Source organism: Sander lucioperca, chromosome 10 (genome assembly GCF_008315115.2).
Source record: "Sander lucioperca isolate FBNREF2018 chromosome 10, SLUC_FBN_1.2, whole genome shotgun sequence".
Lineage (NCBI taxonomy): Eukaryota > Metazoa > Chordata > Actinopteri > Perciformes > Percidae > Sander > Sander lucioperca.
This window is the reverse complement of record NC_050182.1, coordinates 27,848,641-27,870,767: the sequence shown is the minus strand read 5'-3', so window position 1 is coordinate 27,870,767 and position 22,127 is coordinate 27,848,641. Positions and strand designations below refer to the sequence as shown.

The 22,127-nt window shown below is 41.2% G+C and overlaps 2 protein-coding genes across 5 annotated transcripts in view; both read right to left on the bottom strand.

Annotated features, from left to right (window-relative positions):
* The window catches only part of zgc:158766 (uncharacterized protein LOC100009641 homolog), a 34,456-nt gene extending 25,999 nt beyond the window's left edge, over positions 1-8,457 (bottom strand). Inside the window, exons 1-2 of one of the 3 annotated variants that reach the window (XM_036006256.1) lie at positions 8,294-8,457; positions 8,065-8,192 (exon numbers count right to left, since the gene is read on the bottom strand). The gene's annotated coding sequence lies outside the window, so the exon portion shown is untranslated. Of the gene's footprint in view, positions 1-1,941; positions 1,967-8,064; positions 8,218-8,293 lie in introns of those variants that run through there. The other 2 variants (XM_036006257.1, XM_036006259.1) reach the window with 2 other exon arrangements.
* A 3,005-nt stretch (positions 8,458-11,462) lies between these two features.
* nkd2b (NKD inhibitor of WNT signaling pathway 2b) overlaps positions 11,463-22,127 on the bottom strand; it is a 29,299-nt gene continuing 18,634 nt past the window's right edge. The window contains exons 4-10 of one of the 2 annotated variants that reach the window (XM_031299057.2): positions 16,188-16,248; positions 15,562-15,689; positions 14,049-14,144; positions 13,771-13,912; positions 13,267-13,324; positions 13,017-13,141; positions 11,463-12,815 (exon numbers count right to left, since the gene is read on the bottom strand). In XM_031299057.2, the coding sequence (XP_031154917.1) occupies positions 12,211-12,815; positions 13,017-13,141; positions 13,267-13,324; positions 13,771-13,912; positions 14,049-14,144; positions 15,562-15,689; positions 16,188-16,248 (1,215 nt within the window). In that variant the 3' untranslated portion in view covers positions 11,463-12,210. Of the gene's footprint in view, positions 12,816-13,016; positions 13,145-13,266; positions 13,325-13,770; positions 13,913-14,048; positions 14,145-15,561; positions 15,690-16,187; positions 16,249-22,127 lie in introns of both variants that reach the window. The other variant, XM_036006227.1, reaches the window with a different exon arrangement.

The following is a 22,127-nucleotide window of genomic DNA, read 5'->3' as shown; positions in this document are numbered from 1 at the left end:
ATGACATGCAGCAGAGGTCCCCCGAGGCACTTGTGCTGAGAACGTTGTGTTCCATAGTGACTGGGCCACCCTAATTTTAAACTAAATTGTGCTCCAAAGTCTTACAATCTCAAATTTTATGATTTTTAATTTTTATCAACAATGGTTAGATTATTAAAATAAATTATTAATGAGTGTACTACTGCTATGTTAGGTGTACACTTGGTGTTGACTGACACAATTGATTTAGTTTCTTTTAAGAAAGTTGGCATAGTCCAATATGCTTATGATCGTGATAAAACTTTATACTTAAGAGAAAAGCTATATAAAAAAAATAACATTGAACAGGCTCCCAACAAAACTGTATTTGTGAATGATTACCTTCTAAATGTAAATTGCAATATCAGTTAATATCAGATTAAACATTAATTGAAATATTACGGGTGGATTGAAAGAAATTAAATGTTTTAGGTTCCTAATTCTCTCCTCTTTATATGTCCTGTTTGAGACTGTAGACATGTGGTTCCTCTTAGGCCACTAGAGGAAGCATCAGTGTGTGATTTAGGTCAGGATCAAGCCCTGCTGCACTGGGATAAACAGTCAACGACATGTATCCTGGAGCCGAAACTTGTGTTTAAATGTGTAGGGATTTAGTCCACAGAGCTGATGTCCCCTGTGCTAAAGACAAAAATGTGTGGGCTTCATACGTTCTTATCTACAGTATGTTCTGATTCATATCACGACAGCATTAAAGTTGTGGACAGTAAAACATCAGCTCCTGTTAAACTACTATGTTTGTACAACTACAAGAATTAAACCTTTCCTGTTTTTTCCATGAGCAACCATAAGGTTTAAAATAGCCTTGTCTACGCAGACTTCTGGTAAACAATATTTATGTGATCTGAAAAAGCAGATAGGGCTGTCCCAGGGGTGGCACCCCATCTGATAGAGCAATCAGGGGAAGAAATTAGTCAGAAGACATGAGAGCTGCAGTTTTAACATTTTTCATCAACATATCTTACCATAATTCTACAGATAAAAATACAAGACAGATTTAAGCGGGGAGGATAGACACAGCAGTAGAACTTTTTGCAGTCAGATGTACACACATGAACACACACACAAATTCAACCAAACTTTACTTAGAATATGGAGGAATTCATTGGAGGTGATATATATACATACATTTAAGTAAGATTAGATAAAGTACAAGCTCTGTTGTAAATAGATGGGTGGTCATTTGTGATGAACACACACACACACACACACACACACACACACACACACACACCAAACTGTGGAATGTGACACCTTGGTCCTACCTCACTTCGTACCAACCTCACAGTGCCACACAGGCCACCCAACAACAGTTGTTATGAAAACTTTAAACTTCATCCCTTTTCTTCCTCTTAAACTCCAGCATGATATATTTTAAACTGTGACAGTTGTGGCAATATGTTGGCAGTAATCACAGCATTGTATAGTCATTTAAGTCAGTGTAAGTTTTTTGTAAATGTCTTTACAGCAGCAAAATGTCTGTTAGATCCATCTAAATTGCAAAAGCTCAGGAAATCCATACTAAGTAGAGTTGCAACTAACAATTAGTTTATTGTTGAATAATCTGTTGTTGATTAAATTTCTTGTTTTGTGTGACCAACAGTCCAATAACCAACCATATTCAATTTAATATAATGCAAGATCAAGAAAAAGAAATGATGCTTGTAAAATTACTCAAAAGATTAATCGATCATCAAATAAGATGGCAATTAATGTCAATGTCTGAGAAATATATACTTTCTTGCTCACACCAGTCTGTCCACCGTCTCTCAGTGTAATTCCAATAATTCCACTATCTGACTCTTCCAAAAAGATAAAGCAGAAAGTCATTGTTTAACTACTACAGAGGAACTGTGAGCAAACAAAATGAAAATAACTGCATTTTGTAAGAAGTTTTATACTCACAGATCAGACTGAGAAGCTGAGTCCATACAGAGGACAGAGTGAACGAGTCATCACTCTCCTTCTGACTGCCTCACACAGCCATGGGAACTCACATCACATCACCATCCAGGCTCACACACTAAAGTGTTCCTCCTCTCACAGACGAACACAGTGGTGCTGCTGCACACTTAAGGCTCCAGGATTCAGATTGATTACTTTGCTACACAAATGCACACAGCTACACAAACACAAACAACCACATAGTGCCCCATCCCCCAGCCTCCCACTGCCATACAAAGAGAAACCCAAATCTGTATGGAGAGACATGCATACATTGTACTTTAACACATTTAAAAAGAAATGCGTCTCAAATCAAATTTAAAGTGTCTGTCTTTTTCTGATGTCTTTGTCAGGAAAGAGATTTACCCCCGCCCTCCATGGCTGTGTGGTGCAGCTGTTCCACCAACAGCCCGACCATATTCAAGCACAGAAAGAGAGTATGCCACCTGTCATAGCCGCCTAATGTACCTTAGTCTCCCTGCTGTGTGGACGTCTCACTCCAATACAAAAGCCAGTGTTTTCTCTGGGCGCGCGAGCACAGGTGGCTGGAGGAGGCAAGGTCGAGTTACAGCAGCAGCTCCCACAGTTGAAATCATCAAGGAGTCAAGGAAAGGACAAGCTCAGTCTGACTCAATTATACATACACTGCAGTATGTCCTGTGTGACTAAAGTAAAGACAGTACAAACAGTGAAGTATGACTAAACTTCATTATGCAAAGCACAAGTTTTATATTTTTCAATAACTAATCCCTATTGTAAAACTAGAGTAATCAAGCCTTACTTCCCTTTAATGTCTAATTACATGGAATCAAATCTAATCTGTGCTGTTGGGCAGAAGAATGAAAACATCTTCTTATAATAAAGACACTAATGTTAGATGTTACCATCCCTGCACAGACTTGCCTGGGTACCCACGCACCTGTAAATCTGTTTCAACAAGCAGTTAAAACATACATCCACTAAATACTGTACTGACTTACTACAGTATGTCATATAAAGCATGTATTTGGCAGTATTGTTTAACATGTATTGTATTTTTTTATCTTTATTAAAACAATAGAAACTCTTCCAGCCAAAGGAGTAGTGTATAGATTGACATAAGCAGGTCATAAAACGTTTGTACTATTACATTTCTATTAATTAATCTGGTCATGTGTACTACACTGCTCTTTAGTAGTTAAGCTTTACTTCTACTTAATAGATTCCAAATTCCCTTTGAAAATAAGAAAGTTTACACACTATAAACTGCCAACAATCCTCTGGATTACAGACTGTACAGCAATAATAATGCTAAAACTTTGCTCTTAGATTAAGTGCAATTAACAATGACAACAAATAGCCTGAGACAGAACAATGCCCCAAAGTTCAACATCCAAATGAATCCCAGCTAAAGCTGTTGCAATTGTTTTTGAAAATCAGCACTCACCTCGCTCTGCTCTACTGCTTTGAAGTCTCCAACAACACATGGAGGAGTCGCTGGTTCTCTGGGCTCTGAAGGGCTGACAGCTGTCTAACCAGAGGAGAGGACCAGCCCCCAAGTCCTGGAAGAACCTGACATGTTCCATCAAACAAACTGCTTTGTTGACTGAGGAGAATCACAATATTAAGGCTAGCCAGGCAGAAAGTTTCCCAACCCCCCAGGGCATCCCAATTCCTCGGCGGGGCGTAACCCAGTCGTTTTATCTGCACCCATCTCCCTCATGTGTACACTGTAAGGGGAACCAAGAGCAGTGCAACTCAACAAAGCCATGTCAACAAAGTCTAGACAACTACACTTTACCTGTGCTTTCTGTCAATCCATGGTGTCTTTAATGTATTCAAACTTTTGATTGAGAGTTATATTATTATTTTTTACAAATCAGTTCTATAACCTCATCACCTTCTCGGCTAATTAGAAAGACTCTGATCATATTAAAACCCTGTGGACTCTCTATTGTGTCAGTAATAAAAAAAAAGGATTAAAGATAAATGTCACAATAAAGGGATCAACTGCATCACAGCTACACTGATCTGTAGAGACAATCCAGCGCCTGTCAGAGAAGCCTGCCTCGAGTGCTCTTCATGGCAACAGATGTCAGCCTGCATTGTTATATGGATTACTAGAGCCACTCAGCAAACACCTCCAGGTGTGCATTCCACACCAGGAAGGGAAAAGGTGGGAGCCACTCCTCCGAATCAATAAAAAGTGCTGACTTTTCTCTCTCTTAAACTCTGCGTGCCTGAGCAGAGGGAGAGACTGTTGGAATTGGGTGAAGTGCTGGTGCACCCCTTTTAATGGACAGCAAAGAAGAGAGAAGAAGAAGCTTTCCTGCTCCAAAAAAAAAGTAAATTTTTCACCGTCACAGAGGCGGAGTGCGGTGCATGAGCAAGTCGTGGATGCAGTAAGATGAAGGGCAGTGCGATGGGTGTCTAATCTTTGGTCTGAACTGTACACCTGGTCTCCGCAGGGTCTTTAATCTTTGGAGGAAGGAACAGAAATTAGAGGCCCCTCATCTACATCCCTGACGTTGGGTTAAACGTAAAGGGTGTGTAAATATCCACTACAAATGAATCACTGGCATGCAAAGCCAAAGCATTGTGATGCAAGTCAAGCTGAAGAATGTGGGAGGATTAAGGTTTAGACAGTGTGAAATTGCAGTAAATGTCATATTAGCGACTCACATCATGACGACTCTCAAAATTAATATAAACAAACATGTCTGCTTACTTCTCATACATTTGTTAGATTTGCCACAGCATGACACCTAACGCTCAAACAACTACCTAATTAACTTACTGGTCGACCAACATTTAAAGGTTTTATCAAGTCATAATAACAAACATTTGGTAGTAAAAGCTTCTAAAATGTTGGTTGTTTTTCTGTGTTTCTAACCACTGTAATTGAATTACTCTGTGCTTTTTGGCAGTTAGTTGTAAGGCACCACTTTAGCAATGGAAATGTTTTGATAACAGACTAAAAGAAAGAATCTATAATTTAATATATAATTAAAATAGCTGCGAGTTTTCATTCTAACAGGCAGATAGATGAGAGCAAAAACTGAATGTGCAGCTTGTTAATTGCTTTCTGGAAGAAGAATTTCCAGTAAATGCAAGGATGTAAGATACACTGATAACCATCACAGGACTCATTATAGGCCTTACGTCTCTGCACCTGATAATTTGTACAAATAAATGCACATCTGAGAAGAGAGAGGAGGAAGAGAGAGAGAGAGAGAAAAAGGGGGTAGAGAGAGGAGGGAGAAAACGATAGGGAGGGCGAGGTGTTTCCTGTTTCCATAGCTCTAATTATACCTGTCTCTTGAGGATAGGGCCTATTGGGAAGAGGAGTTCTGTCATTGAGGAGTTCCTCAATGACAGAATGCTGAGTTTCTATACTTTCCTATATCTATGCTTACATATCTGGTGACACAAATGAGCATTACATAGAAAACACAAAGAATCTCCAGATGAGTCTATAAAGGAAATCCATACTGCGCTTTACACATAATTTAAAGTGTAACATTCACAAGTGCAAGAGAATTATTATTTTACAAAAATGTTGGTTGGACAGTGGTGGAGCAGGGGCACATATACTGAGAGGTTTATGCCTCGACGCAGAGGTCCAGGGTTTGAATCTGACCTGTGACAATTTCCTGCATGTCTTCCCCCTCTCTCTCCCCTTTCTCACCTAGCTATCCTGTCAAAAGTTAAAGGCGGAAAAGCCCAAAAAATAATCTTCAAAAAAAACAAAACTACCTTCCCTTCCTGTGCATTTTTATATGGGGAAATAATTTACTTTGAGATATAATGTAGCTGTTCCCGATTCCGCTGATCCTTACTCAAACAAAAAGACAAAATAATCAAAAAACTACTAAAAACAAACAGCTCAATACACTGATGTGGTATTGTGCAAACTATTGGTGTACTGGTCTTGCTTTGCAATTGAGAGTGCCTGTTTTTATACAAACTAAACACTCACTTCATCTGTTTGTGAGTTGTTGTCAGAGTAATGATTCCTTCCTGCAAAGATGCAGTAGATAGTCTCTTGTGTTTGCAGCTCCCAAAGATATTTCACTAACATTTTATCAGAGCACATCACAGCAAAAACAGTTAAAAGTAGGTCTACTACTCTACTACTTCTTTTAGTTTACTGCTTCTCAACATGACTTGAACATTGCCCTCCTCTGGTGGATGACAGAAAGATATATAAAAACGTTCCTGCAGAATACAAAAGGACTTAAACACATGCACCTGACAGTAACTGCAGACTGGTAGACTTTCTGTCCACTGTATTTCACAGGAAATTAGTGAAAACCATACATATAACAAATAATAGAGGAAGTTCCCATAAACAACTGCCCCTGTAAACCAGACCACAAAGCAAAGAATATTAATAATCTGTTTGACAGCCCTTGTTTGTAATCAGCTTTGTGTCCATCTATTAGTATGCAGCAGAGGAGAGGCAAGCTGAGAAGAGAGGTGGGGGGTTGTGAGACAGAAAGAGATGGAGAGAGCAGCCTTCATCCAGCAGCTCACATTGCCTGGCAACCTGACCACAACACAGAGAATGTGTACAGTGGTCTGCAGGCTGCTTCTGCGTACTCTCACCATTGGAGAAAATTGCTTACAAATGCAGGAAAATCAATGAGAGAGAGAGAGCAATGGATTTCAACTGCAGTGTTTAGATTTGGAAGATATCTGAGCTTCAGTAGCAGAGGGAGGTTTCTAGAGAGCAATAAAGAGCCATCAACAGGAAGCTGTCAGAGCCCTATACCTGAATTGTAAAGAGTTGTCATAAACTGCATTGGTGGCATTCACACCGATCCCTGAAAACTAGTGTCCACATCTAAATAAACAGCCTTTTAACTATTGCCCATGCATTTTTTATGGATCGTTACACATGCATGATTTTGTTGCTTACATTCTAACAGCCAAAATAGCATTATGCTTACATGTTGATGTTATCAGTATTCAGTAGTTAACCACTTGCAATCAGGTGCATTGGTTTTGTTGCACAACTGATGTACACTATTCATGTTATAATTAATACAGTATATAGTACACAGCAATACATCCGTATATCCTAAGGCTACAATAATCAAGCAGGAGCTAAATGATTTGATGAAGGTTTGCTTTCAGTTGTCTGTCACTTATTCTTCTTCGTCGTCTGTCTATATTTGTCCAACATGTTTTTCAACCCAGCAGAGAAAACTCTTATCAACTTATTGAATCAGACTCAAATTAGAACAGAGAGAACAGTCTTTCTTCTTTTGTGTCAGAACTTGAGAGTCAGAATTAGTGAACCATTTTCCCTCCAGATTTAACTTTGCTCAGTTTAGGGCTTAATCAAGTGGAAATTTGGAATAGGGGGTTGTGTGGTGGTTGGGGTTGGGGTGCGGGTTAGAATGGAGCAATTGTTCAGATAAAGGCCTCATGTTGAGTCGGCTTTGATGTCTCTCTGAGACTTTACAGTAGCATTTCATTCCATTACTTTTTGATCAACGCTTGCAAAAAGTGCAGGCTGCAGAGATTTTGTTAAAATGGGGCTCAGAGTTGACTCTTTTTTTTTTTTTAAACCAAATGTTTTCATAGACTTCTCTGGCCCACATTTAAACGCCAGAGGGTCAATCTCACGTGTTGCATGTAATATTTCTCAAATTTTCAGTTTTACTCCCCAAAATATCACAATTCATGTGGGAATCCCCTCCATTCGCCCCACGTCTATACAAGCAGACAGGCTCCCACTGATCTATTATGTTGCAAAGCCTTTCTCATGCATGTCTTGAATGAAAGCCAGCGTATCGATGGTCTGAGGATAATCATGTTTTCCTGAGACAGGCTTAGCTGCACTAAATAAGCCGCACAGAAAAAAAGGTGGGTCGAACAAAACTGTTGTATGTTGGGGAAAAAAAGTTTTCCACTGTAAGCTTCGTACAGAGAAATGAACCGTAGTCCTGAGGAATGCGAACAAAATGGGGAAATTTCGTCTTGACTGTTAAAACGTCGATTATGAAGTGGAGGAGAAAGTTTAGGAAGTAGGGTGCTACTTTAACAGTAGCTACATCGGGATGCTGTACTTGTATTTGGATACCATACGGTTCCTACCTCTCTGTTTCTTCCTTCAGCAGGTGCACTTGGCACATTTCAGAGATGCTGCAGCGTCCTGTCTCCAAAAACCGTCTACACTCCGCTTTCCCACTTGTTGCTGAAGCAAAGAAGCCTCCATGGAAGAACTGTAATTGCAAATGTAAAATACAGCGACAAATACCAATAAAAAAACTAAGCTGTTATACAGTCAGCGTCTGTAATAGGCCTATATGTGCTACGTACTTACTTTGGGTGGAAGTTGGTAGTTGTCAGTGTTAAGTGCAGGTTCTCCGAGGCGCCCAAAGTGGACATTTGCATTATAGACCGACCCTCCCCTCGCCTTTCATAGCTGCCATTGTTTGCCTCAGTCGGGGCTCGGATTCAGTCCTTCCCTAAATCCCTGACGACCGGAGCAGGGAATGCTGCTTTCTCTGAGCTGTGCTGGCAATTAACAAAAGCGCGTTGGTATGAAGCGACACTCATTTAGCAAAATAATAATAAATAAGCTACATTATGCCAACCGTTTAAAAAAATGTATAATAGGCCTACACAAAAAATCTGGTCATCAGGAAAACCCAAGTCTTACATAGTTGAAAACTAGCTCACATTTGGCTGTAGTAGCTCTTTTCTACTCTTTACTTGAATGACAACGTACAGACTGTTGCATCTATGGTCACGTGAAACAGCCATGTCCAGCAAGGTGACAGCTCAACTTGACCCCCTGATGGAAATACCTGAAATAACTGCATTCACTTTGAGGCTCAAGGTCTTTCTTTTAGAATCTAATTAGAAGATCAATTTATGTTGACAACATACATTATAAGTACCTATTCATTTATGCACTTGAGTTTCAATAATAGATTTTAAATCAATGTTGTAGTTTCACCTATGGGTTTCACAGCTGATTAGAGGTTTGTTTAAATATTGTATTGTTTACAAACCTTACCGCTGTAAGCAAACCTTTAACAACTCACGCAAACATTATTAATAACTAGTTGAGGTTCAGATTGAACTCTTGACCCTTGGACACAGCAGTTGACAAAACAATATGAGCTGTTTTTGGAGCTTTTTGTTTTTCATCCGCTGATGAAGATCATGTGATGTAATCAAATGCTCCAGAATAGCTACAAAATGGACCTTGGGTGAGATTGCTTTGTCAGTTAATAACAAGATTTAGCGGTTGTCTGGTCAATGTGAGAGCAATAGCAGGTTCCTGTGTTTTGCTGATGGAGCAACCCTCTTGTTTACATGTGATTCAGACACTTACCCTTATTTATACAGAGTAAAGGTTGGCTGAGCAGGTATGCTGCTCTACAGTGATGCCCTCTTTAAACTCACTTCATGATTTCAACAGATCTAAGATTGGCCTGTGGTCCTACTAAATTTTACAGTATCTCGAGGAACACTTGACTGATGTCTTCCTTCAGTATTAACCATAGATGGCTATTAGTTGCCACCTAGTGGCTGACACAGAGACAGACCTGGTGAATGGCTTCAGTGCTCTAGGTAGAGTTTAGATTCTCGGCCCAAGCCCGAGCCGAGCTCGGGCCGTTATTTTCCGCCGCATCCTCGGTCCTCGGACCCTTGATCATTTTTTTTTTATCCATTACCTTATTATCCTATTTGGGTGGGGAGATAGCTATGCCATAATCAGAAATATTATATATATATATATAGGCTATATAAAAGTAACAAATGTGTACAAAAGTTAGGCTGCAGTTACAAAATGCAGCACTTCATGCGCGGAGTCTCCTCTCTCGCACGCATCACACCGGGAGCTTGAAGATGTAAAGTAAAAAAGAAAAACAGGAGAATTAACTTTGAGCAAGTGTGGAGGAAAGTCGGAGGTATGGAAGCAGTTTAAACAAGTCGTGGGCATCATTGTTTTGGGGTTTTTTTACGTTTCTTTATTCGGATCCACTTGCGATCCGTTCCATTCTAAACAAACAGCGCAGTTTACATGCTTCGTCCTTGTTGTATTATTGTAAACAGATTTCTGCAGTTCAAACAACTCTGAATTGTAGTTGAGAACGTCAGTTATAACGGCCCACGTATTAAAAAATTGTCGGGTTTAAATCGGGCTCGGGCTCATAATTACAGTTAATGTGTCGGGCCGGGCCGGGCTCGGACGCAACGTGCTCTGGCTCGGGTAGGTTCGGGCTTGATTTTTTGGGCCGATCTAAGCTCTAGCTCTAGGTTCATGGTGGTTTGTGGGCCTTTTTTCAGGACAAGCCCAGAGGTAAAGACACACTTTTTAAGATATTTGAATTCCATTTCAGGGTCCTGGTATTGTGCATGATGGTTCACTGTCACACTGTGATATTATCAGTAACACACACTGCTTTTCCTATTATGATACATCGTGTCAGCTATTGGTAATATGCACAATTGAAGTATAATATCAACTGAACTATTAGGAGGTTGGTCCTACATTATTACTTCAGCTGGAGGCCCTGTCTTAAAGGTTTTTCATCTAGTTTTCCTATTTCAGTTTGTATTGTCCTTACATGGTGTATATTGCTAAATACATTTGTGTTTAATCAAATTACCACAAACTAATTGACACACAAGGGGCCAGATGCTGCAGATTGTCAGCACTACCATGTGGCATAATACTATTCCCTAGGTGTCCCTGTACTTGGCATACAGAACCACCACAGGGAAATGTATTAGTCTTCAGTATGAACCCTGTAGGGAAATGCAGCACAGTCATGCATTAAAGCTCTCTTTATGTCACCCAACTTTGTGTTATGAGCTTATACTGACTGTTCACACTTTGGAGACTCACTTTGGTTTTCTCAGAGAATGAGAGTTAAGTACAAACATGAAGAAACACGAGACACTTCTGCTTTCAAAAATAAGGCCTTTCTGTTACAGTCACTTTTGTGGCCAGACACTTATACACCATCCGGTAACCACTGCATTTGTATTACTGGTAGAAAGTTGCTGCTGTTCCCACAGTATTCATGTCATTGATAGTACGGTCATGTAGAGCTTTTCAGTTGCTCGTGCTGACCAAGATCAGCTGTCTGTCTCTGACCTCTAAATAACTTATATGCTCATTCTTTATCTCCTTGTGATAATTAAAACGACCTGATCCAATAACTTAAAACTACCTTGTTTTTTTAATGGAATCAATAATCTAAAAAAACATCAGCCTTGATTCCAAATTGTTCCCATTCATTTAAAATGACCAGCAAACAAAAACGAAAAAAATCTAAAAAAAGATCTACTCTCAAACCACAACTAGGTTTTAATTATCTTATTATTATCATTTAATGTTAAAGTCTCAAACAATAACTTAATACTGAATGGCTTTGTGCTGTAGATGTTCTGTTTTTATCCACACAGTGGCAGCAGACGCCATAATCAAGTGTGTTATGAGCAGAAATAAACAAACTGTTGCTGCAATAATATAAATGAACTATATAATGTTTATTAAAATATATAAAAGACAAAATACATATATGCATAATTATGTCCATGATGAAATATGCATATACAGTATAATAATTATACAGTAAAATGTGTTTACATATATAGATTTTTTTATACATATAGCAAGATATTTTTGCATTAAAACTGGCAGTGGTGATTTCATACTCCAACCCCCCCCCCATCCCCCCATCCCAAACAGGAAGCCCCTCAGTCCACATAAGGCTTCCCAGAGGAAGAAGCCTCTGTAAAACGCTCAAGAGCAGCAGCACCTTTACACCTGAGATCCATGTTTTGGAAAGGTCTCACACAGAATAACACACCTACTCTGACACAAATAGCTTCCATGGACTTTAACCCACAGCACCAGGAGGGAAAGGATGTCTCGTCAAAAGTCCTCTGATCTGTTCCTTGTACCCTTACTGAACATGGGTAACGATCGCAGCAGTCCCAGCAGAAAATCTACAAAAACTTCAAAACCGTGCCACACATCTTTTGTTATTAAACAATAACTCCGAAAAACATCCTTTCGGCCATCAGCCATCGCACTACACGATTCCCCAGTACATCTGATCTCAGGATATATCTGTATATAGCTTGCAAGAGTTGAGTAAAAAGATCCTGGACAGAGTGTGAAACACTCCCGTGGGATGACGTTAAGTCCTTCAGACTGGTGTGGTTGGTTGTGGTTGGTCCTGTACAGTTTCAGTCACTGCACACTGAACGCGGTCATGTCTGATGGTAATGGTGGTAGTGGTGGTGGTGGTGGTGTTCATGGTGATGGTGGTGCTCGTGACGCTGGACCACAGGGACCACAAACCCTGGGCTCCCAGGTGGACTGGACGCTTGCTCTCTCTCCAGGCTTGGTAGTACAGGGGGTTGCTGCTGGGGGTAGGACTGAGGGGACAGCGGGGTTTTGGATGGGGACATGGCCTCCCGGGCTTTTGCCCTAAGGCGTTTGCTGTGACTGTATTGCAACGGGTGCTGGTGGTGGCCAGAGGATTGTACTTGGTGTGGCAAGTGGTACACATCCTGACCCCCATGTCCTGCTGTGCTACCACTGTGCAGCATGCTTTGCAGAGGCGGGTGGTAGCCGTGACATTTAGTGGATTTGCCACCTCCGCTGCCCCCGTTATTCCCTCCGCCTCCCTTGTAGGTTCCTTTGGGAGATTTGACAAAATGTGTACCCTTGCTTCGAGACTCCATAGGGTTGTAGCTATCGCTGATGACCTGTGAGCGGCGCTGGTGAAGAACTTGGGTTTCTGGTTCCTGGGAGCGTGAGCGGCTCTGGCTCTGGGAGCTCCGAACATGAGCCTCCTGTGGAGGGGTGGTTCCTGAAGGACAGGGAAGATAGACAGGGTCATTGGTTTATACAAATTATTGTGTTTTATAACACTGTACTTTGAACTCTCTGAATTGCTGTTTCCTCTCAGCATCCACATAGTCATCTCTTAACCTGTCATTGTAATATAATATAGCAAATTTGAGTCGACAACAACAAGCAGGCTGTTAAAACACGATAAAAAGACACTTACCTTCAAATCTGGAGGTGTAGTTCTCTATACCAGCCAGGTCCAAGTAGTGATTCCTCCTCTCTGTGTTCTCATCCACACAGTAATGCTGACCCTCGGTGGCCTGCGCTTCATTGCTCTGCCCTTTGCTGCTAAAAATGGGTAAAACACTCATGATTAGTGGACTGTCAATTATTTACACAATTCATTTGCAAGAATTATTACAACACACACAGGCCAGCCTCTAAGCAAAATATACTTGATGTGTACTGACCTGATGTAGGAGGACAGCCGCTTGTCAGCCGAACGCCCCTCCTCTTGGTGACAGCGATCTGAAGAGGTAAAATACAAGAACTGAGACCAGGAAAGCGTCAGCGACATCCACACTTACAGACTGAAACACAATCAATCCACCTGAACCATTACAGTTTGCTGCTTTTGCTGTTTTACACAACCCATACCAAAAAAGCCTTCAGAGGAAATCCGTTTGAGTGAAAGAAGTTATGACATTAACAATGTAAATGACGTGTTTGGCGAGTCCACAAATATTGGTAGACAATGAACCAGGTAATGTGAACAGAGGAACAATCTAAACATCTGAAAATGTACAGAAAAAAAGACGTTGCAGTATTGACACCAATGGTTGATTGACAAGTGTTCTGCAAAAACATCACAACATCTAAAATCCACAAATATGCAGGAAATGCTGAGTTGGCTCACAGCATATTGGGATAATAAATCATGTCTGAGATATGATGCTGTTTTAATTATCATTTACCTGTTCCTGTTTCTCTTCTGTGGCACCTGGGCTCTGGAGTGACGGTCAGTTTGACACGCAGAGTCTTGCTCTTATTATGGCAGGAGTGATTCACAGAGGCATCCACCACATCATAGATAGTGTGCATCAGGCTGGACATGTCCTATAGTGACAGATAAAACACAGTTTGTACAGTTGAAAAGGACAGATGATCACTATTAAGAAGACATGGCACATCAAGGAGCACAGATAGAAAAGAACATCACTGCAGGGAACGGCATGAAAGCTAATAAACACACATCTTTTGTAACTTTCCCACTGTTGTCAAAGTCGTAAAGCGTAAAGATCCACTCCTGACGGTTGTCATCCTCCACAGAAACATCACACTCCAGGTCCTGTGGATACAAACATCACCATACTTAATACACATAAACAGTTGGAAGGTTTCACTCTACATATTTTAGTCAATAATAAGCAAAGCAATAATACTTCTACTGTATTAGTATGTCAAAGACAGCGTTTATGACAACAGGGGGCAGCATTTAATCTTCAGTCTGATTCATAAACATTTTTCAAAAGGAGATAAGTCTTGTTTTCCTTCATTCTGCACGGGACTTTACTGTTTACCAGAGGGATTCATGAAACTATGCCTCTGATCACAATCAAATCGAACAAACATAAATGCAGCATGTACTTTATCAGCAAGTGCATTTAAATACTTCTTCCTGTGCAAAACAAAATGTGTACATGTAAACCGATCACTTCTCTGCTGTCATTCCCTTGTTTGGGGGGAGCACAGAGAAATAAGTCAGGGTAGCGGGCCCTGCCACTTTGACCTTGTCTTTCTTCCTTCTTCCAGGAAAAATGAGCACAACCACTATTCTCAGTTACAACTTTTTGGCAGTAACTTTGATTCAGATGTATCTAGTAACATGTCCATAATTGGAAAAATAAACATCTGGAATATAGGCCCTGCTGCAGGCATGGTGGAGAGCTGACACTGGCAGTGTGCATTTACAAAGGAGGAAACTCCTGGGAGAAAGGCAGCCCTTTATGGTTCAATAATATCTCCTCAGCTCACATAACCAGGAGTGATCACCAAAGGGCAGATCTAAGCAATTATTTTAAACATGCAAGTCTAAATTCTATTTATTGGTCCCTAAATTCAATCAGGATATGGTCTGGAGCAGTGTCAACATACAGACAGATGTTCTGTGCACAAGGTGAAGGCATACAGCTGCGGCTAGGACCGAGGTTACCCACCATGCATTTATTTTCTTACCTATGTTTAAATCATTTTCACTCACTGGAACACAAAACTTTTTTTTTTTAAGATTACTTTTTGGGCATTTTTAGGTCTGTGTTTGACAGGACAGTTGAAGACATGAAAGGGGAGAGAGAGGGGGGAATGACATGCAGCAAAGGGTCGCAGGTCGGAGTTGAACCCTGGCCCGCTGCATCAAGGAGTAAACCTCTGTATATGGGCACCCGCTGTACCAACTGAGCTATCCAGCCCACAAAAAAAACCTATTTTAACACTCAGGTCTCTTGACCTTTTTCTGACCCAGGTTCTCAGACCATCACACAGCTAACACACAATAATTATCAGTAATTTAGAGTCCCATTTCACCTGAGCTGTATGGTTTTGGAATAAATTTGCATCTGGCCTGGGTCAGAAACTTGGACCATTTGATGAGTCCCTGTGCCACCCGTTTGTTGTATATTAATGTTATAATCATGTCACTTATACTGCAATTGTTAACTCAACCACATTACAGCATTGCAATTATGCCAGGTCATATAACCGCTTACATCCAGACTGATGCGTTTCTTCCCGGGAGCTTTGGTCGAATCTCTAAGTATCTCCCGCACTCCGTCCTCTGAGTGCAGGTACTGCAGGTAGCTTTCACAGCCCTCAGCCTTCTCTGGAGGAAGAACCACTGTCAACACAGGAGGACACATTTGAGTTATTTAAACACAAAAAAACCTTGCAGAAATTGGGCATCAGTTAGTTACACTAGAAAATTTCAAAACCTCACAAGATCATAAACTTTACTTAGATGTTGATTGTGCCTTTGACAGCCCATTCATTTCCAATGAAAACTGCTCACAAAACACACACGCCCTGTTTTGTACTGTGCCAATAACATGCATTTGTGTTGTTCTCTGGCTTTACAAAAATTAAACCAAAATATATTGATAAATAACTTTGCTGCTTCCGCAAATTAAAATAGATAATAAATGCAAACAATGATACATATACCTGCTTTAGGGTTGTTTTATGAAAGTAATCATAACTATTAATGACACATACATGTTTATCTATCATAGAGTGTTAGTAAGTATGTTAATATATTGTTTTTTGCAGAATAAACTATTCAAGCATTGTTTCAGCGTGAAGCTTATTGATGAGTGAGAAGACACCCTTCTCAACCTACCCTCTAGGGGACAGTGTTGATCTGTGAATTGTCCTTCCTTCAGCTCACCATTTGGAAACCCCTGGGACAAGGAAAGAAATGAGAAGAGAGGGGGGGTGGTCAGAGATGTAAGTGAATCTACAGTTCAAACCACAGACACAGAGAAAACAAACAGTTCCAGCTAAAGCATTTCCTACTCAGATGAGAGGAGAGGGCTGGAGGCTCCAGCGCAGCCAAACACTTTGAACATCTGCACGCTTATTGTGTTTCACTGTCTGGGACACGGGGAGTGCAGCCAAAGCCGAGCTTTCAAGATTTCTCCAAGCCCTTCAAACGGAGCCCTCGCATCCATCAAAAAACCCATAATGCACTTCATCGCCTGAGCTCTCTCTCTCTCTTCGCCAACCTGTTTATTCTCATCCTGTTTGACATGGAACTCAGTGAGGAGAGTTTGACAGAAGAAGCCCAGAGTTTAGGGAAAAGTTTTGTTGTATTTCTCATTGAAAACTTGACTCTGAGAAGTTTGGTTTATGTAAAACAAACCTCACAAAGAGCTCTCAGCAACATGTGTGTATTTATTTTGAATGGAGAATAATTGCCAGATGGAAATTTCCATGCAGATAGGATGGGACTGATTAAATACACAATTCCATAGCCATAAAACAAAAGCAGGCCAAAGGGGTGTAAGGGGAAAAACAGCTTTGCTGTCATATGTGAATAATCTATATCCTGCATAAAACAGAACCACAATATGTTCATAACCATCCCACACATGTGCTAATGCAGAGGCACGCTGAGGCAAAGGCAACATGGTCTCCATGCGCGCACACACAGCCATTCTTTAATTACAACAGGATTGTGGAAACAATGAAAATTAAGTGCAGTACAGCCCCTAAACCACAAGTATTTTATATTAACAAATGATTCATCTTATTTACGTCATCTCAGTCCTCTAAACTGCTCCACCTACACTTTGAAATAAAATCCCACCAGATTGAATCAAGGAGGCCCAATGAAACGAGACAAATAAAAAACAGATAGATGCTAGAAAACAAAAGAACTCCATGTACCTTCAACAGAGCTGAGGCTCAAGCGAGAGTCTGAACATCTGCATGCATTTAGGTGAACGAGCCCCCCTTTTCTCTTCCCCTACTCCTCATTTTCAGAGTAATGACAGCACCAGGGCCTGTGGTTCTATTTAACAATCTCAGAGCCCGTGATTATTCCTCACTTCAGAGGATGATACCTCCAGCCTGTAATCTGGCTGTGACCTTCACCGCTGAACTGGGGAGCGGGTTGAGTCTCCGGGTCAAGGCTCGGACACCCCCTGCAAATTGGCCACCGGAGACACTTTGGGAGAAAACAGCGAAAAGAATGGGAGTTGAGCCTTGGGGAGAGGAGGAGAGGGAAACAGGAGAGCGGCAGGAAATAAGCGGGAGGAATAAAGAAGAAAGAAAGGAGCAGAGGAAAGAGGGCACAAAGGGTAAAAGGAGGGAAGGAAAGATAAGAGGAACAAAGATGAGAGAGGAGAAAAGCAGATAAGAGTAGAAGCAAAGGAGGATGTGGTTTGTTAAAAGGGAGATATGGCCTATCTTTTGCTTACTCCAGTCCCTGAGAGCTCAGTGGGAGAGTCGGAGGTGGGTTTATATAGACTCTGGAAGGCTTCTGGGAAAGGTGGAGAAAACTGGTACTGCTCCCTGGGCCCCAAACAAGCTGCAGTCTGCAGTTTAATCACCAAATACACACCCTAGAAACCAGACAAGTGTATTTGCATCCCTAACAAAAAACACACATAGTTTCCATCTTTTGTGGTTTCTGCAGCCAAGTTGTTATTTACTTTGTGCACTGGATGCTTTTATCTCCGCTCTTTAGTAGCACAGCCCCTTAATAAAGGGCAGTGTGTAAGGAAGAGGGAGTTCACACTGACAAACTGTTCTGCAGCTCAGAGGAACTTCAAAGACAGCCATTGATTCTTCTTATCCTCGTTCCCATGAGGGTGCAGAGCAAGGTATGAGCACCTCTAAATGGAAGACAGGATTCAACATTAAATATAATGAAAGAAATCAATCAACCAACTGCCAAAAGTGAATCTTGTCTCTAATTAAAATTCTGATATCAGGATGCATCTTGCTGTGTGCACAAGGAGGGGACCAGCAGGGCTTGTGTTGAACACATGGCTCCCCCTCACCACCACCACCACCTCCACACTCATTACATCCATCGGGGGAGCTAATGAGAGAGCAGGCTGGGTCTGACCACAGTCTGCAGTTTAATGTCTAAACACATGGCATCTCCATCCACATCGCCCACAGTGTCAGGCTCAAATCTGCCCACCACATGTGTAATTAACTGCTTTCTGGCATCTAGCTGCTCTCATTCTTTCACTATCAGATCACAAACTGCTCTGTAGGCTACGCAAATGTGTTAGCATTTTGGAGTAAAGTGTTCCTTTATTTCCACCAGTGGTATACACCTAAAGCCTGTGATATATAAATCTACAGTGTGTGATATTAGGTGATATTAGATTATTAGTGTGGGGGAGATTGATGGAAAACTTCATGTGTGGGACGGACACTTAGACTTGAATGACAAGATCATAAGGTATTAGATCTCTGTTTTCTTGTTTTTTTGAAAGTGCACTGAAAATATGCACTCTTCTTCACTCTCAGTCTTCCATGTAAACAGTCCAGACGCCTTGACATAAGAGACAGACAGAGAGGTGTGTGATGTTTGTTCCTGGTTAATGCAGCAGTTGTGCCAAGCTTTCCTAAAGCCTCAGCCTACTGCCAGACTTTTATGTGGGATAGGGTAACCAGGGGAAGCATTCATAGCTCCCTACCAGGTGACATCAGACATCCCCCAGCAGTCTCTCTCTCTTTCTCTCTCTATGCCTGCCTACCACCCATCCTCCCGCTGGGAAACACTGCACATCTTTGTTCTCACATCCCCCTCTTCTTGCTAACCCCCTAAATATAAGTACACACACTTCTTTTAGTCCATTTTTCAAACCATACGATGCACAACTGAAAATTACATCTTCAAAAACGGGGAGGCTATCATGAACATTGTTTGCATAGTTCCTCTGGCCTTGGGGTATGAAATATGGCAACTTGATCAGATGTCTGCATGCGTATCCAAGTACAAACATATGCTGGGAAAAATACAAACACAGGATACTGTCGGGATGCTTCCTCAGAATCCTCATATACTTTTAAGTTACTGTATGTAGTTTTCTGGAATACTTAAGATACTTTTTATATAAAAGTGTAATTAGTTTAAAAACATTTACAGTACAATAGGTGCTAAAACTGTACATTTAATTATGTGTTTGTGTCTGTGCAGTTTGTTGTCCAAAACAGACCAACAATCTCAGTTATTTCCGTAATTTGATGCAGAGAGTGTCTTGGGAGACAAATACTTAGCAGCTAACAGTGGGAGTTCTCCAGAAATACAAAGTCACCTGGAACTGACACTTAGGAGGGCGCCACAGGAAAGTCTTGACAACCACCAGCCGACCAGCAATCCCATTCTCACTGGCCAATGTTTGGGGATGATTGTGGGGTCCCCCACTGATGAAAATGAGAATTGAGTAGAATCAATATAAAGAAAGGAACACCAGTTCGTAAACAAACTGCATACTCTTCCCCGCAGAATGAAACTGGAGAGGGAGTGGGGCCATTGAGAAATAAAAGCCCTCCGTTCCAGAAGAAACCAACCTGGCCTTGACTCAAAACCAGATGTGAGCGGTTACGCTGAAGAGAGGCAGAGTAAAAGAGAGGGAGACGAGGGCTGGAGAGAGGAGGGAAGGGGCTGAAAATATGGTGAGCTAAAGAGAGAAGGCCAGTTGCACAACTTCTGTCTCTTCTCTTGCAAGACAGTAAAAGAACAATATGTTGGCCTCTCTTGACGGCTGAACAGAAAGTTCTCTGGTTCATCAGGCGTCAGCTTTCAGTCCAAGTCAGAGTAATTATGGTGCTCAGAGTCAACAGAACAGATTGGCCTCAGCTAGTATTAAAGCGCAATATTAAAACTAACAGCACTGCATATACTGCTAGGTTTCACGTTCAGCCTCAACCTTACCTTTTTAATCCTTGCCATTACTTTTTATTATTGCCTTTGTACACTAATTAGATTATTTTATCTATGTATGTGCCTTGACATGTCTTTCTATGAATGGAAATGAGATCAGAGCAGAATGCCATCCTGTCATCTGGAATGGACCCATGTGGCCAAGATGGCCCAGATATGTCCCTTTCAGGGTAGTGGGACTCTCTCTGAGGTCAAACAGGAAAAAAAAAACCTCTCCTTTGGCAGGACATGAATCACCGGGGCGAAGCCTCTTCGGTCCTAGTATAACAACAGCTGTGGGGAGAGATGAGCATGCTTGCCTGTCTATGTAAGAGCAGCACGTAAACCACTAAAAGTCACCCGCTCGCCTTCAATCAGTGGAGACTATCTCCTAAACTCTGCACGCCCCTCCAGTCCCCTCCACAACCTCTCACTGATCTTTCTCTCACTTTGATTATGACCTGCTGGATGGTATAAACAAAGATTAGCATCACTGGCTGACCACCCTGCGTCTGTCACCAGTGCTGCAATCATCTTGCCTTCATTAAACTGGGCTTTGATAGGAGTCTGATGTAATGGACTGCCCTCCTCTCAGCTGTCACACAGGCAGCTACTGTAGGGACTTAGAAACCATGAGCATATGTTCATACCAGTGACTAGAATCACACTCATGAATCTGGGTTAGGCAAATGTATTAAATTATAGACGTAGTAGATCATAACACTATTTGATCAGTTAATGGAAAGAGAAAAACACAAAGTGGCTTTCATGGTTCACTTTATTCGAAACACAAAAAACTAAAGTAAAGTCTAAAATGTGGTGCCACACACATTATGACTGCACCACAGAGAGCATGTTGCTTTAACTCAGAGGTACTAACTCTGCGTGGACTTATATATGACCAATGTCATGTGTTATATGCACTCAAACATTCAAAGATCTACCCGAACAAAGGTTTAGCGAAAGGGGTTCTTTTAACAGTCAGAAGTTTGTACTTTATTTTGTAAAATCTCAAGACTTAAATGTTTTTGCTTGAAGGTTTCAAGTCTTTAGAGGGTGAAGTCTCACAGTGGTCAAGTCCCAGGCTGATTCTCAGTTCTCTTAAATTGCATCCACGGTTCCTTCACTTGCTTCTCTTCAGGAAATCATGCGAGGAGAGAGAAAACAAGGAAATGTGTTTTTAAAGGGATGAGGATGAGACATCCTTTCCAGCGCCATTTAAGCTGCATAGCTTCCAGGAAGGCTGCTCTCGTGTATCCTCACTCATAGCTCCTTGGAGTTCACTCCTCGCTCCTCCCTCCTCCCTCCTCTCTCTTTGGGGCAGGAATACAAGCTTTGAGACAGCCTTCAAGAAGGAGGGCCAGAACAACTTCCGGTTCAAGCAAGGAGCGAGGCGCGAGGAGCTATCAAATAAGAGATCTGAGATTAAGCCCATGTCTCAGTTATGTATGTAAGAATCAAAAACTTAACTTAAACTTAACTTAACTAAAACTTAACTTACTTTGTTAAATAATTGCAAATAAACTGCCACTATCAATGTTATTCATTATTGACTCTATCAAACATTAGTGACGTCTTTAATTATCTACATAACCGACAGTCCAAAACCCAGCATAGTTTTGGCAAATACGCTAAATAAGTGATTATTCCAGACTTATTTATCTTTTCATCTTTAAAATGTACTAATATACTGCAGTACCAGACGTGTAAAAAAATTAATAATAAAGTACATGGAAACTAGACAGGAAACAAAGAGTCAGGATTTCAAACATGCAAACACACCTTGACAAACAAGAAAGCAGCGAGTACACAAGGCGACGGCATATCAAAGCCAGTGTGGGACAGGCGGTTAGACTCAAACAGGATGTTCCTCTGTTTCTGGCCTCCATGTGA